The sequence below is a fragment of the Heteronotia binoei genome, chromosome 5 (genome assembly GCF_032191835.1).
Source record: "Heteronotia binoei isolate CCM8104 ecotype False Entrance Well chromosome 5, APGP_CSIRO_Hbin_v1, whole genome shotgun sequence".
Taxonomy (NCBI): domain Eukaryota; kingdom Metazoa; phylum Chordata; class Lepidosauria; order Squamata; family Gekkonidae; genus Heteronotia; species Heteronotia binoei.
In genome coordinates this window covers 102328456-102351938 of record NC_083227.1, presented here as the reverse complement: position 1 = coordinate 102351938, position 23483 = coordinate 102328456, and the positions used below count along the sequence as shown (strand labels likewise).

Genomic DNA, 23483 nt, shown 5'->3' with positions numbered 1-23483 from the left:
GCCACCTCCAGAGCCAGTGGCAAAGATTGTAAATAGAAGGAAGTCCTACAACATGGCCCCAAAACTGCTAGCAGGGAATATGGCACCCAGGTAAATATGGGGCTGGTTTGATGCTTCTGCTTCTTATTTCAGAGGGACATGGTGGGGGTAGGTGATGGCATTTGCAAGGCAGCCTCAGGACTTCCAACTAAGCTCTGCTATTTGTAATCATAGTCCATGATTTGTCATTATGTCTGGATCAGCCATAGAGAACCATACTGTGTAACCCTCTTCTTGTACCACAAGTGCCTTAGTGCTGTGTAGCACTTGGTTCCAAATATATGAGAGAGAGAGAGATTTTAGCTTATGTTGGTTGCACAAAAATGCTTGTAAGTATACAAAAAGGGTCTTGAAAGGTCAAGGGGTGACTCTTCTGTATCTAGTATATCTTCTTTACTTCTCTAGCCTGTCATTTTACTTTTCTTTTATCCTCCATGTTCTGTACCTTCCTTCTTTACCCTTTGTCACCCTGAATATTCTGACTTGCAAAAAAAAAAGCATGGTATGAAAAAAATTCCTGTTAGGAGCATTTGTTTGTTTGTTTCTTTTTTTAAAAAACTGCCTAATGTGCAAATGTTGGTTTCCTGATATGCAGAGCTTGAAAATGGTGAGGATTCAAAGTTGTCCTTGGCATATGTATTCAAACTAGTTCCCATTCTTTGGCATTTGACAAAGAAATTCTATTTCCAAATGCACAATTTAAAGAATAATTTGTATGCACAAACATTTGTGTTTTCACTCATAATCAGTACCCTTTATTGCAGTTTTGAAAAATGCCTGTAAAACTGCTGTTTCTTGCTTTAGGGAATAAACAAGCTTCAGGAACTTGTAAAATATCATATCTCCACAGCAGCAGCGGTAAGGCTTCTCTGTTTCCACTTTGTTTGTTTATTTAGATTTTTCAACTGTCCTCCACTAGCAAGCCAGGTTCTGAGCAGTGTACAACATAGGCAGAAAATATCACCTAAAAACAAATTAAAAGCTAGTGGCAAACAATTGTAGTGCAAGATGGTGCAAAAGCCAGTAGCACCACTATCTTATAGGAGGGGGGAGGGGTGGGGATGGAACCGTCATAATCCTCAACTGATTGCTTGATGGAACGTCTCTGCCTTGCAAGCTCTGTGGAACTGTAACAAGTCCTGCAGAGCACAGATGTTTTAAGGCAAAGTGTTCCACCAGATTGGAGCCAGGGCTCTGGTCGAGGACAGCAAGATGTCTCTTAGGCTGGGAACCATCAATTGATTTTATCTGCAGAGAGCAGCACTCTTCTGGGGGTGTACCAGGAGAGGCAGTCCCTATGGTACCTAGGTCCCTGACCGTTTAGGGCCTTAAAAGTTAGTACCAAGATCTTGAACATGACCCAGTACATGACCAGGTGGAGTTCATGGGGTTCATTTGGCCACATTTTAATTAATGACTGGAGGGTCAAATCACTTCCTTGATATTCTTTCAGTTCTTAGGCTTCCCATAGGGACCTAACACCCAAATATGACAACAGGGCAACAAAGAGCAATTTTCTAGTACTGATGATCTAATAGGCTATACCAATTCAGTTTGCGGATGATCTTCGGGTACTTATTCCTTTTCTTTCCTCCCACCCTGTGATAGAAAGATTTGCAACTGTTTCATTTCCAGTGGGTTTTCAATAGTCAGGGAGACTTGAACTAATTTTCAGATTTGGAGCGGTACAATGTTAAGCCTGATCAAAACCAGCAAGTCTGTTCAAAGGAATGAAGTGAATGTCAATATTGTTCCTGAACTGAAATGGAAAAGATTCTAGAAGTGTGAGGTGCAGATGGAAAACAATGTCCATGTGACCTGAAATATCCTCCCAACTTCTTGTTTCTATCTTGCTTTCACCCTGAGACACAGTTAATGATAGGAGCAGAACAGCTACCCCACTCCAGAAAACAAAATATTGTGGTGGCCTAAATGAAAATAGCCAATGATAAGAGAATGCTGGATCATGATTTGGGGTCCTGGTTATATAAATAAAATACACTTTATATTTTTCCAGGTGGCAGTGGAGATGCTAACAGTGATGCCACATATTATGACCATGGCAAATCAGATACTGACAGTCAATATCACTAAGGATGTAAGTGTCTGAACCTGGTCACCCAACCAATGGAGATAAACTATGGGAAATTTAGATTAATATTTGTGGTTCTGACTGAGCCCATGCTTGATTATCAAGACGTTTAAGCAGTTTTAAATATATTGGGCTATTGATCTTCAGTAATGAGAGGAAGTTTGAATGAGAGGATGTTGAAGAGGTAGCTAGATCTATGTGTGCGTGTATGTTTTTTTCATCATTTACTTCTGGTAGGAGTGAGCCAGATCCTGAACTAGTGTTTCTTTTACCACAGGGGAGAATTCTGTTGGGTGACTCTGGTGTTGCCTTGAACAAAATGAATATCTTAGCATCAAATGGTATCATTCATACTTTGGATGGCATCTTCATTCCTCCATCAATAATCCCCATTCTGCCTCACAGATGCAATGAACAGCAGTACAAAGTTGTAGCAGTAAGTCCAGTTTTCCCAGTCTTTCTCCATCTCCTGGCATCTTTTTCTCCTGTATTAAAATTTAGGGAAAACCTATGCTGACCCTGTCCTCACAATATGAACTCTGCTGGCTTTCACTCATCCCCTTGTGCTAGATGGTGGTTTGTTGCTGACCTGCATAATTCCAGCAAGCCTTTCTTCATGCAGCTTTCTTGGGAAATCAGCTGCTTTCCTCAGAAAAATGCAGTCCCTTGACCTGAAACTGGCAGTGCAATCCTATACAGACTTACTCCAGTCTAAGGCCATTGAAAACAGTGAGCTTAGATTGGAGTAACTTTGCCCAGGATGGCACTATAAATGTAAAATTTTTGGTTGTGTGTGCATGTGTATGTTCTTCCACATTACACTCATGACATCCATTATCTATATAGCAGTTCAATTTCTCAGAGGACATCAAGTTGCAGTTTTTATGTGAGTTGGCCCTTCTTGCTGACACAGTTCCTGTCAACTGAACTGATTATGTTTCATCACCTGGTTTGGAAACATCTGCTTCCTTTTGGACAAGCAGAAAGGGCTTCTAGGCACAGGATTTGCATGGTCACAGCCATAGTAATAACAGCTGAAAAAGCAGAAGTTTCAGTAGGGGCTTAAAAATGGCAACATCTTATTTATTTGAAAATGAATGCTGCTGGATGTGTTCTCTTTTGACATTGTTGTTGGTCTCTGCAGGGGAACAGACATTCAAAGGCATTTGTTGCTATTTATGGCATGAAACAGCACAGAGGGATTGTGAAGTCGCATGGGATGAATGCTTGATAGGGTCTGGGCTGCTTCCGCTCAGTGAGAACTCTTGAGAACATTCAGGAAGTACAACTTTCCCCCTAATTGTATTCCTGTGATGGAAGAAACATGGGGATCATGTCCCAGATTTTACAGCCCCGCCCCCACCATCTTGATTTGAAAATCCTTATTTTGATTTCACATCCCCTTTGTGTGATTTTCTGTTTCTTCATACCAAGTCTCCCCTCCCCTGGAAGTAATATATAATTTTTAGTTTGCTTTGTATTAAAGGCATAGAACCTTAAAGAGGGTTAAAGGAGACAAGCAAATCTGAAATCACCAGAAACAAGCATAATCAGACTATAAAAGTCTCCCAATAGTATCATGCAAAAATAAATGAAAAGGCATATTTGTACATCCTCGGAAAAACTGATCTAGTAGTTTGCCCATCTTCACTAAGTCCTTAAAAAGACCTTATATCTCTTATGGAATGTGATCAGCCTAATATTTGGAAGGAACAATGGCTTTATTATAAAAGCGATTATTTGTCTGGCTAAAAAAGATTTGATGGTGGAGTATTTTTAAATCATTCTCTTTATCGGGCTTTCTGCACCTTTTGTAAGGAGGAGTAGAGCCAGAGGTACTTGCTCCACTTATGCCTGGACTGCTCTCTTCACCAGCAGGAGGCAGCTCCTATGAGGCAGGTGCAACAGCAGTAGTCTAACACCCATCCCTTTGCTCAGCTGCCACAGTCAATCTGGTAGGTTTACCAAACTGGACCAAAAGTGGGCTGGTTGCATGATGTAGACTGGTAATGTTATGTGAGCCACTTATGAGATGCAGGCTCCAGGGGCATTTTAATTCCCAGTCTTCCCCTCTTGGTGGGCATTGGCATGGATAACCGTTTACATGTTCCTGTTTAGAGATGCCTGCTGTTATAACTGCAGGTAGCCACTTGGAGAAGCTTCTGCTATGCTGCTGTGTTTACCCTTCATGGTTGCAGATTGATGCGGCAACTTCTCCTTTCTAATCAGAGGTGACATAATGAAATAAATACACATGAAAAATGCCAGTTTGTCAATGCCATAGCTTGCCTCACAGAATATTTGACAATATTTGATTAATGTGCCAATCCTACATTCCTGAGTATGCTTGGGCAAAGGTCAAGCCCTCTTCATTGTCATATGTAGGGCAATGGTTCCCGACCTGTTTGGTAAGGTGACTCGCAAGTCCAAATTAACTTGGTATAATGACCCACTTTTTAAAAAAAAAGCACAGAGCATGTAAAAAGCTTTTGTCAGGACCCACAAATTGGGAAATGCTGACTGAGAGCATGGGGTCTGAATAAAACCAATTCTGAGACTCTGAGGACCAATGTAAAACTAACATTATAGAGCAGATATTTTCAATGACAAATGTAAGTGCATGGTTCCTAGCTGCTACTTGTCTGTTGCAAAGTAGCAGAGCTGCTGGAAGATTTATGGTGTGAAGTCACAATTTGGAGGGTGTTCTTCTACCCTGCTGGGATTGCATAAGCCTGTTTGCTGCACAAATGCTTAGTCTCCAAGCAGTCGCTAGTTCAAATTCATTTGTTATGAGGGACATAAATGTTGATGGGCTATGTGTGCCATAAAATATAATGCCAGGTACCAGAGATACAAACTTTATAAAGGACAGCTGCTGGTAAGCACCAAGTTGGTGTGTCCTCACTGCAAGGTCCCTTAGGCTGGGGGTGCAGAGGAAAACCCATATGGGCAGACTGGAGAGTCAGGGGTGTAACACTGGGCAGATGACCCCACACTGCTTTGAGAGGGGCAAACCCCTTCCCCAGCCTGCTTCTGCCACCAATGTTGTGAGTCCAGGCCCTAGGGTAACAATGCAAAGCAGCTGGGTGTTGCAAGCTCCCCCCCACCCCCTGGCCACCATGGAAAGGACTAAGAAGACCAGTTGAACTAACCCCCTTGCCTGCAGAAGCAGGAGGGGCAGTGACTCAGGTCCCAGCAGAGGATTATCTGTACCCCCTTACATGCAAGTGCTGATCCCCAGGGCCATTTGGAATAGCATCCCTGAAGCTGCAGGCTGAGCAGAAAGGTGTGTGATCTTGCCTTGGAACCCTGAGCCAGCATGAGTGGCTGCAGTGGCTCCCAACTTACCAGTGAGGCTGCCACTGAAGTGAAGGGGTTCTGCTTGTCTGCTGCAGATGATGTTGTTCCACTGTGCTGAAGCCATAATCAGAGTGGTGCCACCCACTCTCCCCCTCCAGCAGCCTCCGGTTCCTTCCCTTGCACCAGTTGCTTGTGAGCTGGGTAAGAGGCTCGGAAAGGCTGGTTCTAGCCCCCAGGACTTGTTCGACAACTTTGCACTAGTCTGTTAAGCAGGCCAAGTGTCACTGACTTATATCTGACTGCTTTTTGTTTATGGGCAATGGGTTAGACAGTGCACATAGTATCTCTACTTTAGCCAGCATACATAAAGCCAGGTATGAACTTGTGTGTGTTCCCCAATGCAGTCAATAAACAAAGGTTTACTAATCTTGGTTTTCATTATAGGGATCTTGTGTTGATTGTGATAACCTCAATAAAAGTGTTTGCCCACCACAAAGCACACCTTTAGTAAGTAATTCTTATTTTTGTTTGTGGTGATAGTGGTGATGCTAAGAGACGCTCGACATGGTTCAAGCTGCTTTGAAAATATTGGACATTTGCAGTGCAATCCTATGCATAGTCACTCCAAGCTTAGACTGGAGCAACTGCATGGAATTGCACTGCCTGTAACACACATCACTTGAGTTAGCAAAGAAAAGAGGAAGCAGAATGGACTAATACAGTGTTGTTCAATCCAGAAATTCAACTGCATATTCCTATTGCAAAAAGAAAAAAGAACTTGTGATCTAAGATTTCTACGGTAACTGGAATTCATTAATAGCAAGAAACCAGAAACTCACCAGAATCTGGAAGTTTGGATTCAGAAGGTTTCTATGCATTATAAACCTTGCTGCACATTTTTATTATTATTATTAGCCTTTGTGCTTTAAAAAGTAAGAATATAAAAACCAATAAAAACACACCTTGAAAAAGTACTCACCTACAAATTAGATGTTATTAAAAGCATGGGAAAGGATGCATTTCATCTTGTGCTTTAAAGATAAAACAAATCTAACCGGGGAGGAAATTCCATAACTGAGGCAGCTCCACAAGAAGGTTCTCTACCATCTGACCTTTGAGAAAGACCCCTGATACAGACCAGGGCCGGATCTAGGGGTGGGGGGAGGCAGAGGAGCATGCTTGCCCCGGGCGCTGATGGAGGGGGGGACCAAATTGGGTATGGAGTCCATTGTATTCTATGAGACCATAAGATAGAATGGCCCATAAGGGGGGGCACCATTTTTTAATTTTGCCCCCCTCAAAAAACATGTAGATCTGGTCCTGATGCAGACCTTAATTGTTCCATACCAGTGGGGTTTGAGAAGATCATGATGCCATATTGGCTTACAGGCAGTATCTGTGACTGTATGTCATGCTTACAGGTTCATCCTTCTAAAGATGTTGGATTCTGATAAGTTCAATAACTGAATCAGATCTCTGGTGCTCTGTTCATCTTTTTTTCTTTTTATAAGGAATGAGGAGCTTGTCAGGAAAATAATTATCTTAAGTTGTGTGTTCAGAAATGTTGGCAGAATATAAGATCTATATACATTTAAAGTGTGGCTGTTTAGTAGCACTAGTGTTGCCAGTCCCCCAGTGGATCTTGTGCCCCCAGCTCCTGCTTCCCACCACAGCTCAAAGCTTCTCCAGAAGTGATGTCAGTCCTCTCTAAAAATCACCAAAAACTCCAGTGATTCCTGAGGAGGCATGATGTCACTTCTGCCAACGTCCTCCCACCTGTCTCCCCCTAGTTCTCATGGTGGAAAGCATAAGTACTGTGTGATGTGCTGGCTACTTACCAAAGAAATTTGTTTGTGACACAGTTTCTATTCTTTCCCCCCATTGTTCTGCCTTATCATGAGGTGAGCTTGCAGACTATGCTGAAGAGCATGATCCATAATGGCTGTCAAAACAGGAAACTGTTATGTGTTTTTTGCTGAGAGGCATGCAGAGTAGCCTAGTTCACCTTGAATCCTCAGTGAACTTCCTCTAGCTTGCAAGTTTTTATAGAAATACACACAAAATACTCATAAGCCACTTTATTTCCAAAGGAACATGGAATCTTCCCAGGAGAATGTGTTTATATCCACGATGCTTTGGGCTTGAATGTTCTGAAGAAAGGTTGTAGCAGATACTGCAACCAAACTGTTGAGGTAATACAAACTACAGAATAGAGGCTCAAAAATATTTATTAGGGGATATAATTTTTGCATTACAAATATCTGTGAGACCCAACCCCAAACCCCTAACTCTTCTCCTGCTGCCCCCTTATGAACTATGCTCTCAGTTTAGCAGCTTAACAAGCCTCTCCCTAGTGAGTCTCTACTATGTTTGCATTAAATATGTACAATTTGTCATTATATTTTGTATTTATATTATATTAGGCCCAGCATCCCTGGGGCAAATTTCCACTTATCCATCTTCAAGCATATTGTCTATTGGAGATGAGGCTGTCATTTCCAGGGACCATTGTCAGTTTCCCTGAATCACCTGTCAGCTACCTTTGATGTGACTATAAATGGGCAACTGGTAAATTGGCCATAGATATACCAGTCCCCATGGCAAAAGTATCATGTAGCCTAACTCTGAGGAGAATCTTTTGCTCCTTTATTATATGTTGGTCATCTGGTTCTGATTTAGGGCAATGGTAAAATTTATAGAAATAAACCTGGATGTGAAATGCATTTCCATTAAGTTCAGATAATTCTTAATACTTATTGATAAAAGATGAACCTGTTTAAATGAAGGCAATAACTTTCACGGTTTGTCTGTTAAATCCCTATTGTGTTGCATAACACATAACTAAAATGTGAGGATGATTTGCTAACAAAAAGCATAGCAAAGAAAAAAGTTGGTCACAGCACAGCAAGGTCACTATTAAACTGCCAGAAAGCCTACTATGCATTTTGCCAACAATGCTGTAATTCCACAAGAGGCCACCAAAGAGTGCAACCGGTTGACCTGAGGGTGCATTTTTTGCTCATTGTTCTCCAGGGGTAAACTGCATTCCCTGGAGTGACACAAATGAACACAGGGACAAGTTTTTTTGGTCAAAAACTCTTTCTATCATGAAGAGAACATGCACACACATGTACATAGCATGTTTTCAAGAAAATGAAAACGCTAGGTAGGTAGGTAGGTAGGTAGGTAGGTAGATGGGTAGATAGGTGGGTGGGTGGGTGGGTGGGTGGGTGGATGGATGGATAGATAGATAGATAGATAGATAGATAGATAGATAGATAGATAGATAGATAGATAGATAGATAGATAGATAGATAGATAGATAGATAGATAGATAGATAGATAGATAGATAGATAGATAGATAGATTCCTTTTCATGATTGCTATTGCTTTTGGAAAAGAACTATAGGCATAAACATGGATCCAGCAAAACAGACTCATTCCTTGACATTAAAATTAATTAAGGGATTAAGAGATGGTGCCCATATGAAAAACACGTAATTTGTTTCCACGTAAGAGCTAATAATAGTTCCTCTGAGAAATATAATTAATGTCTTTGTAGATTCCTGGATGCTGCAAAGGATTCTTTGGTCCAGACTGTACTGCTTGTCCTGGTGGATTTATCAATCCGTGCTATGGAAAAGGGAATGTAAGTGGGAGGAAAAAGTTGGAATGACTTTTTAAAATAAAAAATTGCTTTTCTTTATTCAAGTAAAAGTTAAAAATACAATAATAAGAATTCTTATACAATAATATGACTTGTTTTACATATATGTAGTAAAAGAAAATTAGAAGTTAAAATATAAACAGATACCTGTACAACAGTATTATTTATGAATGTCAACTAAACTGAGACAGCAGAGAAATATATTACTATCAAGTGAATTTCTGGTGATTTAGTAATATTTACTTCAATTTAATTATACCTTTTAGCTATTTAACTAAAAATTCCTTTATGTTTATCACATCTGATAGCACAAATCTACCATGAAATAAAATAAAATAAAATAAAATAAAATAAAATAAATGACCTTAATAAGTATTGTTCATAACCAGTTCTGTAATTGGGGCCAGCTATCAGAATCGAAAACGACTGATGCTTGCAGCTTTACCTTTTATCAGGTATGGGAAGTCTTTCTGAAGGCATTATATTGAGTATTACTTTGACAGTGGAAACTTTACTAATTTATTAATTTCAAAGTGGCTTGTGCTTAAACCACATTGTGTTAACACAGCACCGCCACAAGAAAATGATGTTCACATATATTGTACTGAACGCAGCAAAGGCCAATGAAACACAAAAGTCATGCCTAGTTTTGAAATAAACACACAGCTTCATTATTTAGTCATGGTTAAACTTGAACATTTATATTTGCATCATGAATGTAGAAAAGAAAATATTGCATATCTCCAGAAGTACAGGAATTATATAACCATAGGAGCAGCTCTACTAGATCAGAGTATCCTGACTCTGAATAGCCTTTCCAACTTTTTGCATTCATTCTTGCTTGTGAGTTTCCCAGAGGTTGAATGCCATGACGAACAAAATGTTGAACTAGATGAGCCTTTGGTCTGATCCAGCGGGGTTCTTATAATTATCTTATTCACTTTATGATGCAGTGCAGTTGCACATTTGCCATGATTCATTTGTCCAGCATTCATTCATTTGTAGCTGAAGCACACTTCAGAGAACATATCCAAGGTGATAGGTCCAGGTGGGTTGCTGCGTTGGTGAAGCATCAGAACAAAGTTGGAGTGGCACCTTTAAGACCAACAAAGATACCTGAAGTGCACATGTGCATGAAAGCTTATACTTTGAATAAATCTTTGTTGGTCTTAAAGATGCCACTGGACTCAAACTTGGATATCCAGGGAGAAAATACTAGCTGGTCTACAGATGCAGCAGAATGAGATAGCTTAATGTTCTGTGCCATGTTGGCATGCAGGGTGGCAGGGTCCACATATTCATGTGCTGTGTGTCATCAAGTCACTTCTGACTTATGACAACCCTATGAATTAATGACCTCCAAAATGTCATATCATTAACAGCATTGCTTCAGTCTTGCAAACCAAAGGCTGCGGCTTCCTTTATTGAGTCAATCCATCTCGTGTTGGGTCTTCCTCTTTTTCTACTGTCTTCAGCTTTTTCTAGCCTTATTGTGTTTTCCACTCAGTCTTGTCTTCTCATGATGTGGCCAAAGTATGATAGCCTCACTTTGGTCTTTTTAGTTTTTATGAAGAATTCAGGTATCATTTTCTCTAGATTCTAGAACCCATTGATTTGTCTTTTGGGCAGTCCATGGTATTTGTAAAACTTTCCTCAAACACTACATATCACATTAATCAAGGTTTTTTTTAGTGTTTTGCATATAACAATACCTTTCAGGAAAAGATTCTAGCATATCCCACAACATGCCATGCTAGTTTTCCACCTGCAGAGATAAGTATTAAACATAAAGAATTTTGAAAAAAATTAATTCCTCAAACACCAAGGTGAGGTGGTGATGCAATCCATTCTACCACATTTCATTCTTCTGTATGTATAGACCAGGCAAAGGTCTAAAGAGACGGGAAAGGAATGGATGCACTGCTTTCTTAATATTTCCTAGTCGCAGGAATGGGACTTATATGTGTAGGAGCATGCTGACATTCCAAAAAACCCCCCCACATTTGTAGCAGAGCCAGCACATTCAGTTGATAGAGGTAATGTTAATTCCTGTTTAATACATGTTGGCTTATCTTTGGATATGTTGTCTGATGAGGGCTTCCGTGTTTTATGAATGTAGCAAAGTTCTCAATTGAGTTAGGTAGCTATACAAATCAACTTGCAGCAGAAAGAATAGTTGTATGGATCAAATTCTGTAAATTCCTTAGAGGCATCAAATATTTCCCCTAGCTTAATTTGACCTACATTGTACTTCTGTTAAAGCCTTTTCTTTTGGAAATCTGTTTCCCTTTTATTATGCTGGATTTTGTTTTCCTCTTCAGTGCACTGATGGGGTTCGAGGGAATGGCCGTTGCCGTTGCTTTGAGGGTTTCAAAGGAATTGCCTGCCACATCTGTTCAAGCCAATACAAGTATGGGGAGAATTGTGATAAAGGTCTGTGACTTGGAATGTGCAGGAAAGCAGCTTTAATGTGTGGTGAGAAACTGAAGGCGGGGTGAAGCAGGGAGGGCTCAACTTAGCTGCAGCCTGACTTTTGTGGTGCCAAGAAGAGGAGAGTCAGCTGGAGGCTGGGGGCAAGGCATAGAGTAAAGGGGAAATTGGGCCTTCCCCCTCCCCCAGGGACCAATCACAGAGTCCCAATGTGAGTGGGGGTGGGCTGTCACAGGGGGAAGGGGTTGGCCACTTACCTCCTGCCCCCATCCTTTGTCCAGCCATGGAGCGAATCTAGAATGAGGAAATTGAAGACGATTTCCAGGAAATGTTTCTTAAAAGTAACCATTAGGCTAATGTTAGGACAGATGTCTTTTTAAAAGAAAGTGAGAGCTTTCATATAAGGTTGCCAATTCCAGCTTTAGAGATTCCTGATGATTTGATGGCTGTGCCCAGAGAGGGCAGAGTTTGGGGAGGGGGAGCTCAAAGGGGATATGAAATCACATCCTATAATGGTGTATCTTGCAATGTTATATCCAATTAAAAGACAAGCTCCTTCAATTCCTCCCCTTCCTGACAGGTCACTTCCGATCAAAATTCAAATTTTAAAGTTAAATTACCTGCTTCATATAACTTCCACTGCCTTTCTCACCCACTTTACATCACTTGTAGACTTCTGTATACATACATGCATTTAGTATGTCCATGACAATCCTTTGATCCTAAATACTTGTGCTGGTATAACTGGCTGGTATTCTGTTGAGTTCCACTTAGCCTGAAAAACCTTAAAATCCTGTTTGGTTTGGTTCTTTGTTAAGTGTTATGTATGTGGACTCAAGGGAAGACTTTGGGTGTTCCTGCCTGGCTCATTGGAGCCATAGGACTGAGCTTGGGGACTTGGGAACAATGGGCTGCAGGATACAAATCTCTGAAGCCCTGGACCAGTCACAAGCCCCACTGGTTTGAATGACCCAATAATGTGCTTGCGCGGGAACCCAGGGATATATATAAGTTTGGCCCCATTGGTCTAGTTCTTAGTCTTGACCGGGCAGCCATATACCATGCTGTACTAAATAAAGAGCTTGTTATCACTTATCCTATGACTCATCAATGCTTAGAACCCACTATACAATATTAAGACAAAAAAATTCATTCTGAAGCAGGACTGGATCTACATGTTTTTTGAGGGGGAGCAAAATTAAAATACAACACCCTCTTTTGGGCAATTCTGTCTTATGGTCCCATAGGCCAGGGGTGGCCAATGATAGCTCTCCAAATATTTTTTGCTTACAACTCCCATCAGCCCCAGCCAGCATGGCCAATGGCTGCGGCTGATGGGAGTTGTAGGCAAAAACACATCTGGAGAGCTACCGTTGGTCACCCCTGCTATAGACTGCAATAGACTCCATGTCCAATTTGGCGCCCCCCCATCTGTTGGCGCCTGGGGCACCCCCATCCGTCGGCACCTCTCCCCCCCCCCCCGATCCAGCCCTGTTCTGAAGACCAATAGGAAAACACCAGCCAACAGCAGTCTCATCCCACTGGCTTCTGGCCTTTAATGTCTTTACAGGTGATCAATTAGTTTCTCCTAGTATCTATATGTCAAGAAATTTGGAAAACACAGCAGTGACCACAGGATTGGAAAAGATCAGTTCATATTCCAATTCCAAAGAAGGGTAATGCCAAGGAATGTTCAAACTATCGCACCATTGCACTCATTTCACATGCCAGCAAGGTCATCTTAAAGATCCTACAAGCTAGGCTTCAGCAGTATGTCGATCAGGAACTACCAGAAGTCCAAGCTGGGTTTTGGAGAGGTAGAGGGACTAGAGATCAAATTGCCAACATTCAATGGATTATGGAGAAAGCATGGGAGTATAAGAAAAACGTCTATTTCTGTTTCATTGACTATGCTAAAGCCTTTGATTGTGTGGATCACAACAAACTGTGGCAAGTCCTTAAAGAGATGGGAGTACCAGACCACCTCACATGTCTCCTGAGAAACCTGTATAAGGGTCAAGAAGCAACAGTCAGAATGGGATATGGAACAACTGAGTTCGACAAGGATGTATATTGTCACCCTGCTTATTTAATTGATATGCAGAGTACATCATGCGGAATGCTGGCCTGGATGAAACACAAGCCGGAATTAAGATTGCCGGTAAAAACATTAACAACCTCAGATATGAAGATGACACTACTCTAATGGCAGAAAGTGAGGAGGACCTAAAGAACCTTTTGTTGAGGGTGAAAGAGGAGAGCACAAAAGTAGGCTTGAAACTCAATGTCAAAAAAACTAAGATCATGGCAACTGGCCCCATCACACCTTGGCTAATAGAAGGGGAAGACATGGAAGTAGTGACAGACTTCACATTTCTGGAATCCAAGATCACTGCAAATGATGTCTGTAGCCATGAAATTAAAAGACTTTGCTCCTTGGGAAGACGGTTATGGCGAACCTGGGCAGTATAATAGAAAGCAGAGACATCACCCTGCCAACAAAAGCAATGGTATTCCCAGTAGTAATGTATGGCTGTGAGAGCTGGATCATAAGGAAGGCCAAGTGCAGAAGAATAGATGCTTTTGAGATGTGGTGCTGGAGAAGACTCTTGAGAGTCCCTTGGACTGCAAGAAGATCCAGTCAGTCAATCCTAAGGGAAATCGACCCAGACTGTTCCCTGGAAGGTCAGATGCTGAAACTAAAGCTCAAATACTTTGGCCACCAAATGAGAAGGGAGCACTCCCTGTAGAAGATCCTGGTGCTAGGAAAGACAGAAGGCAAAAGAAGGGGACGGCAAAAGATGAGATGGCTGGACAGTGTTACTGATGTAACAAACACGAATTTGAGCAGACGGGAGGATGGTGGAAGACAAGAGGGCCTGGTGTGACTTTGTCCATGTGGTTGCAAAGAGTCGAACTCAACTGCGACTGAACAACAACAACAGTATCTATGGTCTTTTTGTGGTCTGTTGTAGAAGAAGCAGAAGTCCTAGAAAATCCACCCTCTTTAGCAACATTTTAAAGCTGCTATTTCCTCCAGGGTAACTGATCTCTGTAATCTGGCAGTCATTTGTAATTCTAACAGAACTCCAAGCCCATTTTAAGGTTGGCAGCCTATTGAAATTGCAAAGGATAAAATATTCACCAGTACACCAATATTCTCCACTCTACTAAAATCTGATGTCTTCCACACTGCATTGCTTGTCTGTGTTTCCTTGTTCCAGTATGGTTCATTGGCAACAGGGGATCCACACAGTGAATTTAAGTGCTGCCACCATGTTTATTTGCAACTTTCTTTACACATAACATTGTGTGTGTGTGTATGTTGCAGTGATATAGTGGGATGCAAATTACACACTGCATTTTTTCCACAGGCATATGTGCTTTGTTATTGATTGGCTCCTTTGTTTCCCACCACTGAGAACTTTGTTTCTTTTGACTGGGCAGTAAACCAGCACCTTATTTTTCAATTTCAAGTCATGCCCTCAACAATGTTGTAGTTTAGCTTAGCAAAATCTGCAAAGATCATGGCTGATCTTTGTACTAGTACTCCACAATCACCATAAAGCTGCAGGGGAGCAGGTGGTAAATGGCAAGGTAGGTTTACTGAATGCAACACCCAGCTGGTCAATAATGTGTTGTTTGAACTCAGACTGTTGTGTGTGTGTGTGGGGGGGGTGTCCTTCTCTCTGTGTATCTTCCTCAGAGATGCCCCTTCAACAATAAACAATTGTGGTATATGGCAGTATGTCAATAAACATTTGTTTCCCCATTTTTTGACTTTTTGTGAGGGAAAGATCACAATCAATTCAACATTCAATCTATTAGGGAATTTATTTGTGTCTCTAGCCTGCGAGGGAACTGCTATTTACTCTGTTAGGAAATAAGGCTAGCCATTTTCCTGTTGGGGGTGGCAGATCTCCTGCTTCCAGCTTCTGTTACCTACTGGCAATCCAGCAGCTAGCAGGAGGAACTGCTGAATTAAAAATTCACAGATGGGTGACTACATTATACCACTTCTGGGGGAAATCTGGAAGGTACATCACACAGTTGTAATAATCATTGGAAACTCTACGCCAGTTCCTAGAGAGGTATGACATTATGTCTGGGTTTTCCCTTGATGTGGCATAACACCCTTGCTGGATGGTGTCCCTCTTGTCCCCCTCCCACCAGCATACTTTAGGGGGTATTATGTGTAGCCAAGTAAGTTACTTCAGTTTTCCACTAGAACAAATAGGAGCTACACAGGGACATTTCAGACTGTGAAAACAGTACATGGTGAGGAGAAGCCGAAATGATCAGCTTTGTTCCTAAGGGAAAATAAAAACAATGAGCCATCAGATTCTTTGTACTATTTTGCATGCCCACAAACTATATGTAGCACTGCTAACTGTACCCCATCTCATTGACAAAGTGTGTATGCGTACAAAAGCTTACATTCTCAATAAAACTTTGTTGGTCTTAAAGGTGCTACTGGACTCCAACTTTGTTCTAGCATGGTATAGTGATTGGACCAAGACTTGGGAAATGTGGATTCAGATCCCCACTCTGTCATGAAATTCACTGAGTGACTTTGAGCCCATCATTCTCTCACTCCCTAATCTACCTCACAGAATTTTTCTGAGGATAGTTTTTTTTTAATTTAATGTTTGCTATAGAAATATGGAAGTATGGCTATTGTTGTGATGGCTGAGCTAGAAGTTTCTTCTTAATCCATTTGATAGATTGTGGATGTTCCCATGGAATCTGTGATAACAGACCAGGAAGCGGGGGAGTGTGCCAGCCCGGGACATGCAAAGCTGGATACAGTGGGGAATTCTGTGACAGGAACTCTCACAACTGTGGGTCTGCTGGTGCCTCTCTAAGCTGTCATCAGAATGCTGTCTGCATCTTGAATGATACTGCAAGGTGGTTGTATCTGCATTGTTGTTGGTGTTTCTGTAGACTTTGTTAACATGGGAATTACAGCCCTAAGTCAATTTTTGAGTTGTGGGGGGTATACATACTTCCACCACTTGGAAACTGCATGCTGCATGTTCATTCATTCCTCTTCTCTTACTTAAAAGGAATACTTATGTTGTTGGGATAGGATTCCCAGGCAGTGGCTAGCAAATAGCGAGTGGGTTGTGGATGAGGATATGGGGAACATGTTGTTTACCGTAGAATTTCAATAGCATTTACCATAGTGTTTCCATAAAAATCCCTAGAGTTAATTATGGTAAAACCACAGAGTTTCTGGTGGTTTCTAGAGCTACCCTATGTCACTTCAGCTTTTTGACTAGAAGTGATATAATGATAGAGGTGATATAAGGAGGGGAGGGAGAGGAATGGCTGCCAGTGATGAAGCTTGGAGGTGGGGCTTCCTCCTTTGGAGCCCCCCAAAGTGGAGGAACCTCACCAGAACCTGGAGGCTGCCAACCCAGTTTGGAAAGTCCTGGAGATCTGGAGACAGAGTCTGGGTAGGACAGGGATCTCAGTGGGGGTACAGTGCCATACAGTCCACCCTCCAAAGCATCCATATTCTCCAGGGGATCCCCAAGTCCCACCTAAAGGCTGGCATCACCAAGTCCACTGTCCAAAGCTGCCACTTTATTCAGGGGAACTGATTTCAGTAGTGAGGAGATCAGTTGTAATTCCAGGAGAACCTGGAGGTTGGTAACCCAAGCTCTCAGTTTGTGAATTTAACTGTTATCTGTGCTTATCTCCAAGGTGCATCTGCCTTGATGGTTATGAAGGGGATGGGTTTTCCTGTAGTCCCATAGATGTCTGCACAAAACCTGAATGGGAAGGCTGTTCGGAAAATGTGGGTAAAAGACGCTTTGGCTACTGCCAGATTAATTTTTATTTATTTTTAATTTGCTGGAAAGGTTTCTGTTGTATTAAGCAACTGAGTTCAATTGAAGTTCCAAGCTAGGATTTTTTGTATATCTTAAACAGGTATAACAACCACTGTACTACTCAGTAAGACAAACCAGGCCCAGGCCCAATCTCCTCCCTTGTACTTCCTGTTTCCTGTCCAATCAGATATCCCTCTCCAATCACTTCTTCCAACTATGTTATTTATACCCATTACTGTATCTAAGAATGCCATAATTTCCTTCCCTTGTCCTGTTATTGTAATTCTTGCTTAATGCATTTCCCCCCCCATTTCTTACCAGGCCATATGTACCAGCACAGGTCCTGGCACAGCTACATGCCAGTGTAACAATGGGTGGACTGGAGATGGAAAGGCTTGCGTTGCCATAGACAACTGTGTAATGGAGAACAGAGGAGGCTGCCACACCTATGCTGACTGCCACTATATTGGGCCTGGACAGGTATAGCCAGGTTATCACTGGATATCTGTGACACTGAAGTATGAAAAGTGCAGATGTAGTCCAGGCTTATAGTAACCACATACAGCAAAAGATATGATTATTACTGTGATTAAAATCAGTCCATATCAATAGGGTTGCCAATCCCCAGGTGGGAGCAGGGGATCCCCTGGTTTGGAGACCCTCCTGCTGCTTCAGGGTCATCAGAAAGTGTGTTGGGGGGGAGAATGCCTGCTGGCACTCCATTATTCTCATAGGGTACAATGGGGAATTGATTCCCGGATATCCCGGATATCTGGGATATCTGTTTTAGATAGAGGCACCATACTTTCAGCAAAGCATCCAGTGCCTCTCCCCAAAATACCTTCCAAGTTTCAAAGGATTGGACCAGAGGGTCCAATTCTATGAGCCCCCAAAGAAGGTGCCCCTATCCTTCATTATTTCCAATGGAGGGAAGGCATTTAAAAGGTGTGCGGTCCCTTTAAATGTGATGGCCAGAACTCCCTTTATGCTTGTCACAACCTTGCTCCTGGCTCCACCCCCAAAGTCCCCAGATATTTCTTGAATTGGACTTGGCAACCCTACATATCAACAACTTAATCTGTCATCAGAATGCCATCTGCAGCTTGAATGATACTGCAAGGTAGCTGTTTCTGCATTGTTGGCATTTCTATGGGCATTGTTAATGTAGGAATTACAACCCTAACCCTATTTATTTCTGTAGAATAGAGTCTATTTCTTCAGATGCAATGAATGCATCCTGAGGTCCAGTTATTGCATCTGATGAAATAATACCTAGCTCATGAAAGCTTATGCTGGAATAAAATTTTGCTAGTCTTTCATAAAATGTGCATTAATTTGTATATTTCATAATATCTAATCATCTTAATAACTCCCCAAGACCTAAATGTTCTTTACAACCCCAGTGCCTATTTCTTTCAGGAAGTTCACGGTTTAAGAGCAAAGTTTTCTGGTAACAGTATGTTTCTGACTTTTAAGAAGTCATTGAAGATGTTAAAGGAAGTAAAAACTCCTATAAACATAGTGTGTGATGCTTTTGGAAACAATTTTTAATGTCCAGCAGTAACAATGATGCCTTCTGTTTCTACTTTCAGAGCAGCTGTGTGTGCAAGAGAGGTTATAACGGTGATGGTTTTAACTGCAATCATGTTGATCCTTGCTTGATGAACAATGGTGGCTGCCATGACTTTGTAAGAAAATTGAATTGTCTAAGAAATCCTGGCTGTAAAAACTAGTCTGCTGTGTCTGGAGACAGATACAGTTTTGTGCATAGCATATTTGACACCCAGAGCTGATAATTTTTTAACAACCCTCCTCTATACAACAAAATTATTTTCAGTAATAATCATTATATAAATGCACCGTAGAGACCAAAAAGAGTTATTTTGTGGGGAAAGGGGTGCTGGAACTCTCAAGAGGGAAATGAAGGTGAATCACATGGGTGACCCTCATTATTATTATTATTTTTTTGGTGAGAATTTTGTTTCCACAAAGAATTCTGGAACTCTGTTCCACCGTGTTCCCCAGAAAAAATGTCCTTCACTAACCCATTCACTATTGTCTTTCTTCAGTCATGCTGATCTTGTTATTGGACAGCATGTGATGTTATAGTCTCATCTGCAAAGGTGAGCGTTTGTATCTGCAGAAAGGCTACTAGGTTCTGGACCAATGTGTCTTTAACATTTTTAATTCTGGTGACATTGAATTAATCTGCTTTCAGTTCTCAATTGGCATGGTACTGGGCAAAGCCATAAAACTGTTTCAGGTATATCCTTTGTGCCTGAGAAGGTAGGTCACTGTTCTCTCAGTTGCCTTTTGGTATGCATAATGGATTGTGCTGCACATGTGAGGTCTGGTGAAGCAGATGCTCAGCGTAAGGTTTTTGGCTCATATACTTACAAAGCAAGATGGAGCCCTATGGCTTGTGCAGAGACAGAAACCCCTCCTCTTGCAGGCGATCCCTAACCAAGGAAATGGCTACTGAGCCCTTAAAGCCATAACCCTATTAGGCAATACTGAGCACTGCTGCTATGTCTGTTTAATTAGGCCATTATTGTCATAACTTTTTTTTAATCCAACAGGCTGTGTGTAAGTCCCTTGGAGCTGGGGAAGTTGCTTGCAGTTGCTCTGAAGGGTACATGGGAGATGGAGATATATGTTATGCAGATATTATGATGGTAAGAAGGCAAAAGTATAATTTTTCTTCTCTAAGGAATGATAATCCGAATTCACTCACAGCTAGCGATGGCAAGAGCTGAACTCTGAAGCATTCTGCTATGGTTAAATTATCTTGAAATACTGGGCATGTCCTAATGTAAATCCTTTTGAAAATATTTTGTTGTATTCGAATAAATTAGACAAAAGAACAACAATAGGCAAAAGAAAATTACCCAGCAATATTTTTTAAGGAGAAACTACAATTTTGCTAATAAATTCCTCTTCACTGACGGAATTCATTGCCACAAAATAGTGAGCATTAGCATAGATAGCTTTTATATTAGATAGATGAATGGTGCTAACTAAGTGTGTCAGTTGTTATTAGCCAATAAAAGTTAAATGGAAACTCAGTGTTCAGAAACAGTATTTCTCAAAATATCAAATTCTAAGCAGGAGAGAGGACTGTTGCCTTTATGCATTCTTGTAAACTTCCCAGAAGCTTTTGGTTGGCCATTTTGTAAAGCAGATGCTGGACTAGATAGCACCTCTGTCTTTGTGTTCCTAATAGGCAGCATTTGCTGGGTACTGTTTTAGACTGTTATGTAATCAAGATCTAGAAGCTCACTGTACTATTGTTCTTTACATACTTTTCCATAGCTGCTCTGCATGTTGTTTTTTTAAACAACTTTTCTTTTTTTAAAGGAGTTGGCACAAAACTACCACTTTTCTGCCTTCTTTGAGTGGATCAAGGTGAGACATTTGGGTTAAAGCAACTGTGCTTTGTTTTGTGGAAGGGGAAAAGCCCAAACAACTGGAATTTTTTATAAAAGAAAATGTTAAATACATAAAGAATTAATGTGCTTAAGAAAGGGAGAGGAGTGTGTTTTTGGCCAGAACTAATGACTGTGGATTCTAAACATTTTCATTATTTTAAAGGTGTAGCTCTCAGTATGACTTGACCTGGACAGCCCAGGCTAGCCTTATCTCATCAGATTTCAGAAGCTAAGCAGGGCCAACCTTGGTTAGGACTAGAACGGGAGACCACCAAGGAACTTTAGGGTCACTATGCAGAGGCAGGCAGTGCAAATAATCTCTGAACATCTCTTGCCTTGAAATCCTATAGGATTGCCATAAATCCACTGCAACTTGATGCCATGTTCCACCCCTGCAATCTCAGCGCAATCATCTGGATAAATATGAAAATGGTTTTAGATATTTTTTTTCCTGCTAGCAATCTTGTTAGGCAAATTGCCCTAAAAATAGGGTTCTGGGGAATTTAGTGTGGTAGGCAATCAGCCTTTTAGCGAGATCTTGCGAACCTATATATACAGAAGCCATCTGCTTTGGAAATCACCCAATAACGAGGAGATTTGGTCTAATAATCAAGGGGGTTTTATTATAAAATTCCAAACAAACATACAAGGGTATAAAATCATACAACGTACACACAGGCCTAAGAAAATAGGGTTGAAATAGACAGGGGTAAACACGAGGATATACAAACAGGGTATACTACCTGATTCAGGTGTCCGTACAACAAGAAAATATGTACGTGCACGGTGTAAGCCAAAATACCCTCAAAACAAGGTTGGGGAATTGTCAGGTGGGCACCTGGCTTAATAAGATCTTTTATCTGTGTATACAGGATTCCACGTCCAGAAATTAATGCTTAAATTTATCAAGGACACTAATTAAGTAAAACAATTAAAATTTATTCCAGAAAAATATAGAACTCACATACAAGGCAATGTGCTCATGAAACATACATACAGTCCTAAGAAAAATAGAGAGACAGAGACAACACATGAATAGACAAACAGGGTGATAATTACCAATCATAGTCTTCAAGGAAGGCTCCAATGGCGACAAAAGAGGACGGGGGAAATGGGACCCTCAACTGTGGCCAGAATCGGGGATGGATCTAGACAGTGGAACTGGGGTACTGCTAGATGCACACACGAGTGGAGCTGGGTCAGAGGTTAAATAGACTTCCTTGGACCCTCAGGGGATGGGAAGTACAGGGGTGGATGACAGGTGGTCAGCTGGTACATGACTTCAGAAAAGGGGAGGTTCTGCAGTGACCATAAGGGCTGGACTAGTGCAGTAGCCAATAGCCAGTTAATTGGCAACCCCTGATTGGACGCTCATAGCTAGCCAATGAATGGACTTGGCCTTAGTTACCTGATTGGCTGTCCAGGTAGCAGTGGGCCAAGGGGGAGGCTCCAGGATGACTGTTGGGGAAAAGAATGGGGGAAATTACTGGGTGGAGGTGTACTTAAGACTATTAAACTTATCTAAAAAGGTGACAATAGATGGCCAAATTGCTACCTAACGTAACATCCGGTTTACACAAAGGAACTTGGCTCGCTGAAGATGGTCTTCCTCTTCTTCAGTCTTCTCTTGGCACCTGTCTTTGTCTTGAGTTCCGTTAGACAAAGGCTTAGGTGGTCTGGCAGGATCCACACCTAAGATAAGCTTGATTGCCTTATGCAGAAGTTGAAGCAGCTGTTGGATACGCGAGTCTCTTGCTTTGCTGTAATGGAGTCAGGAAAACAAGATGGATTCTGGTGGTGTTAGCCTTTGGTTCATGGAAACAGGCTGGAAACTGTTTGCCTGTACAGTTCATGGGGGCGTGGTTTCTTCCATTGCAATGGCCAAGACTGGGCATGCAAGGAGCAGCTGGAAGCTCGTCTGTAGTTCTGGCTAACACCCATCCAGAGATGTAGAATGCTGCTGCAAAGCTGAGACTTATAGTATCCACATAAGCCTTAGAAACCGTGGGCATAGTCCACTTCTTAGAGCAGATGTGTGCGAGTCAAAACTCCAGGAACCCTGGCAACCATAATGGTGATCATGATGTCCATGTGTATGAAAAGTAGGGGGCTTTTTCTTACAATGGCCATGTGCCACCTCTGGTGCACCTTTCTTAGAGTAGGCAGGGAGGAACACTCTAGTTACATGTTGCTCAGGCAGAGAGAGAGCGAGCATGGCTTTCTCTCTGGTTATTTTTGGAAAGGAAAAGGTCCTCCCAAAAAGGGGCTGGCTTGTTGGTGGGCAGTATCTAGTCTGTTCTGGGTACCTGATTGGATGCCCACCTCCAACCAATGAGCAGATCTGACTCTGGTCACCTGAATGGATATCCAGGTAACAATGGGACCGGGGGAGGCTTCAAAGTGGCAGTTTGGGCAAGGCATGGGTGGAAGCATGGGGGGGAGGGGATTAAACAAGCTATCCAAATTTATCTAAAGGTGACAATAGAGGGCTAAATTGGTACCTAAGGGGACACCCGATCTATACAAAGAACTTCTGGCTCTGAGGGAGACTGGTCTTCCTCTTCTTGCTCTTCTGGCTAGAACAGTCCTTTGTCTGAAGTTCCATTTGACAAAGACTTGGGCGGTGTGGCAGGATCCACGCCTAAGCTAAGCTTGATTGCCTTATGTAGAAGTAACAGCTGTTGAGTATG

The 23483-nt window shown here is 41.7% G+C and overlaps 1 protein-coding gene across 1 annotated transcript in view; it reads left to right on the top strand.

Annotated features, from left to right (window-relative positions):
• The window catches only part of STAB1 (stabilin 1), a 164696-nt gene that overhangs the window by 50514 nt on the left and 90699 nt on the right, over positions 1–23483 (top strand). The window contains exons 17-29 of the mRNA XM_060239960.1: positions 844–897; positions 2057–2137; positions 2409–2567; positions 5876–5938; positions 7522–7623; positions 8994–9080; positions 11420–11531; positions 16253–16436; positions 17238–17331; positions 17687–17845; positions 18958–19053; positions 19945–20040; positions 20723–20770. Coding sequence (XP_060095943.1) covers positions 844–897; positions 2057–2137; positions 2409–2567; positions 5876–5938; positions 7522–7623; positions 8994–9080; positions 11420–11531; positions 16253–16436; positions 17238–17331; positions 17687–17845; positions 18958–19053; positions 19945–20040; positions 20723–20770 — 1335 coding nt within the window. The remainder of the gene's footprint in view (positions 1–843; positions 898–2056; positions 2138–2408; positions 2568–5875; positions 5939–7521; positions 7624–8993; positions 9081–11419; positions 11532–16252; positions 16437–17237; positions 17332–17686; positions 17846–18957; positions 19054–19944; positions 20041–20722; positions 20771–23483) is intronic.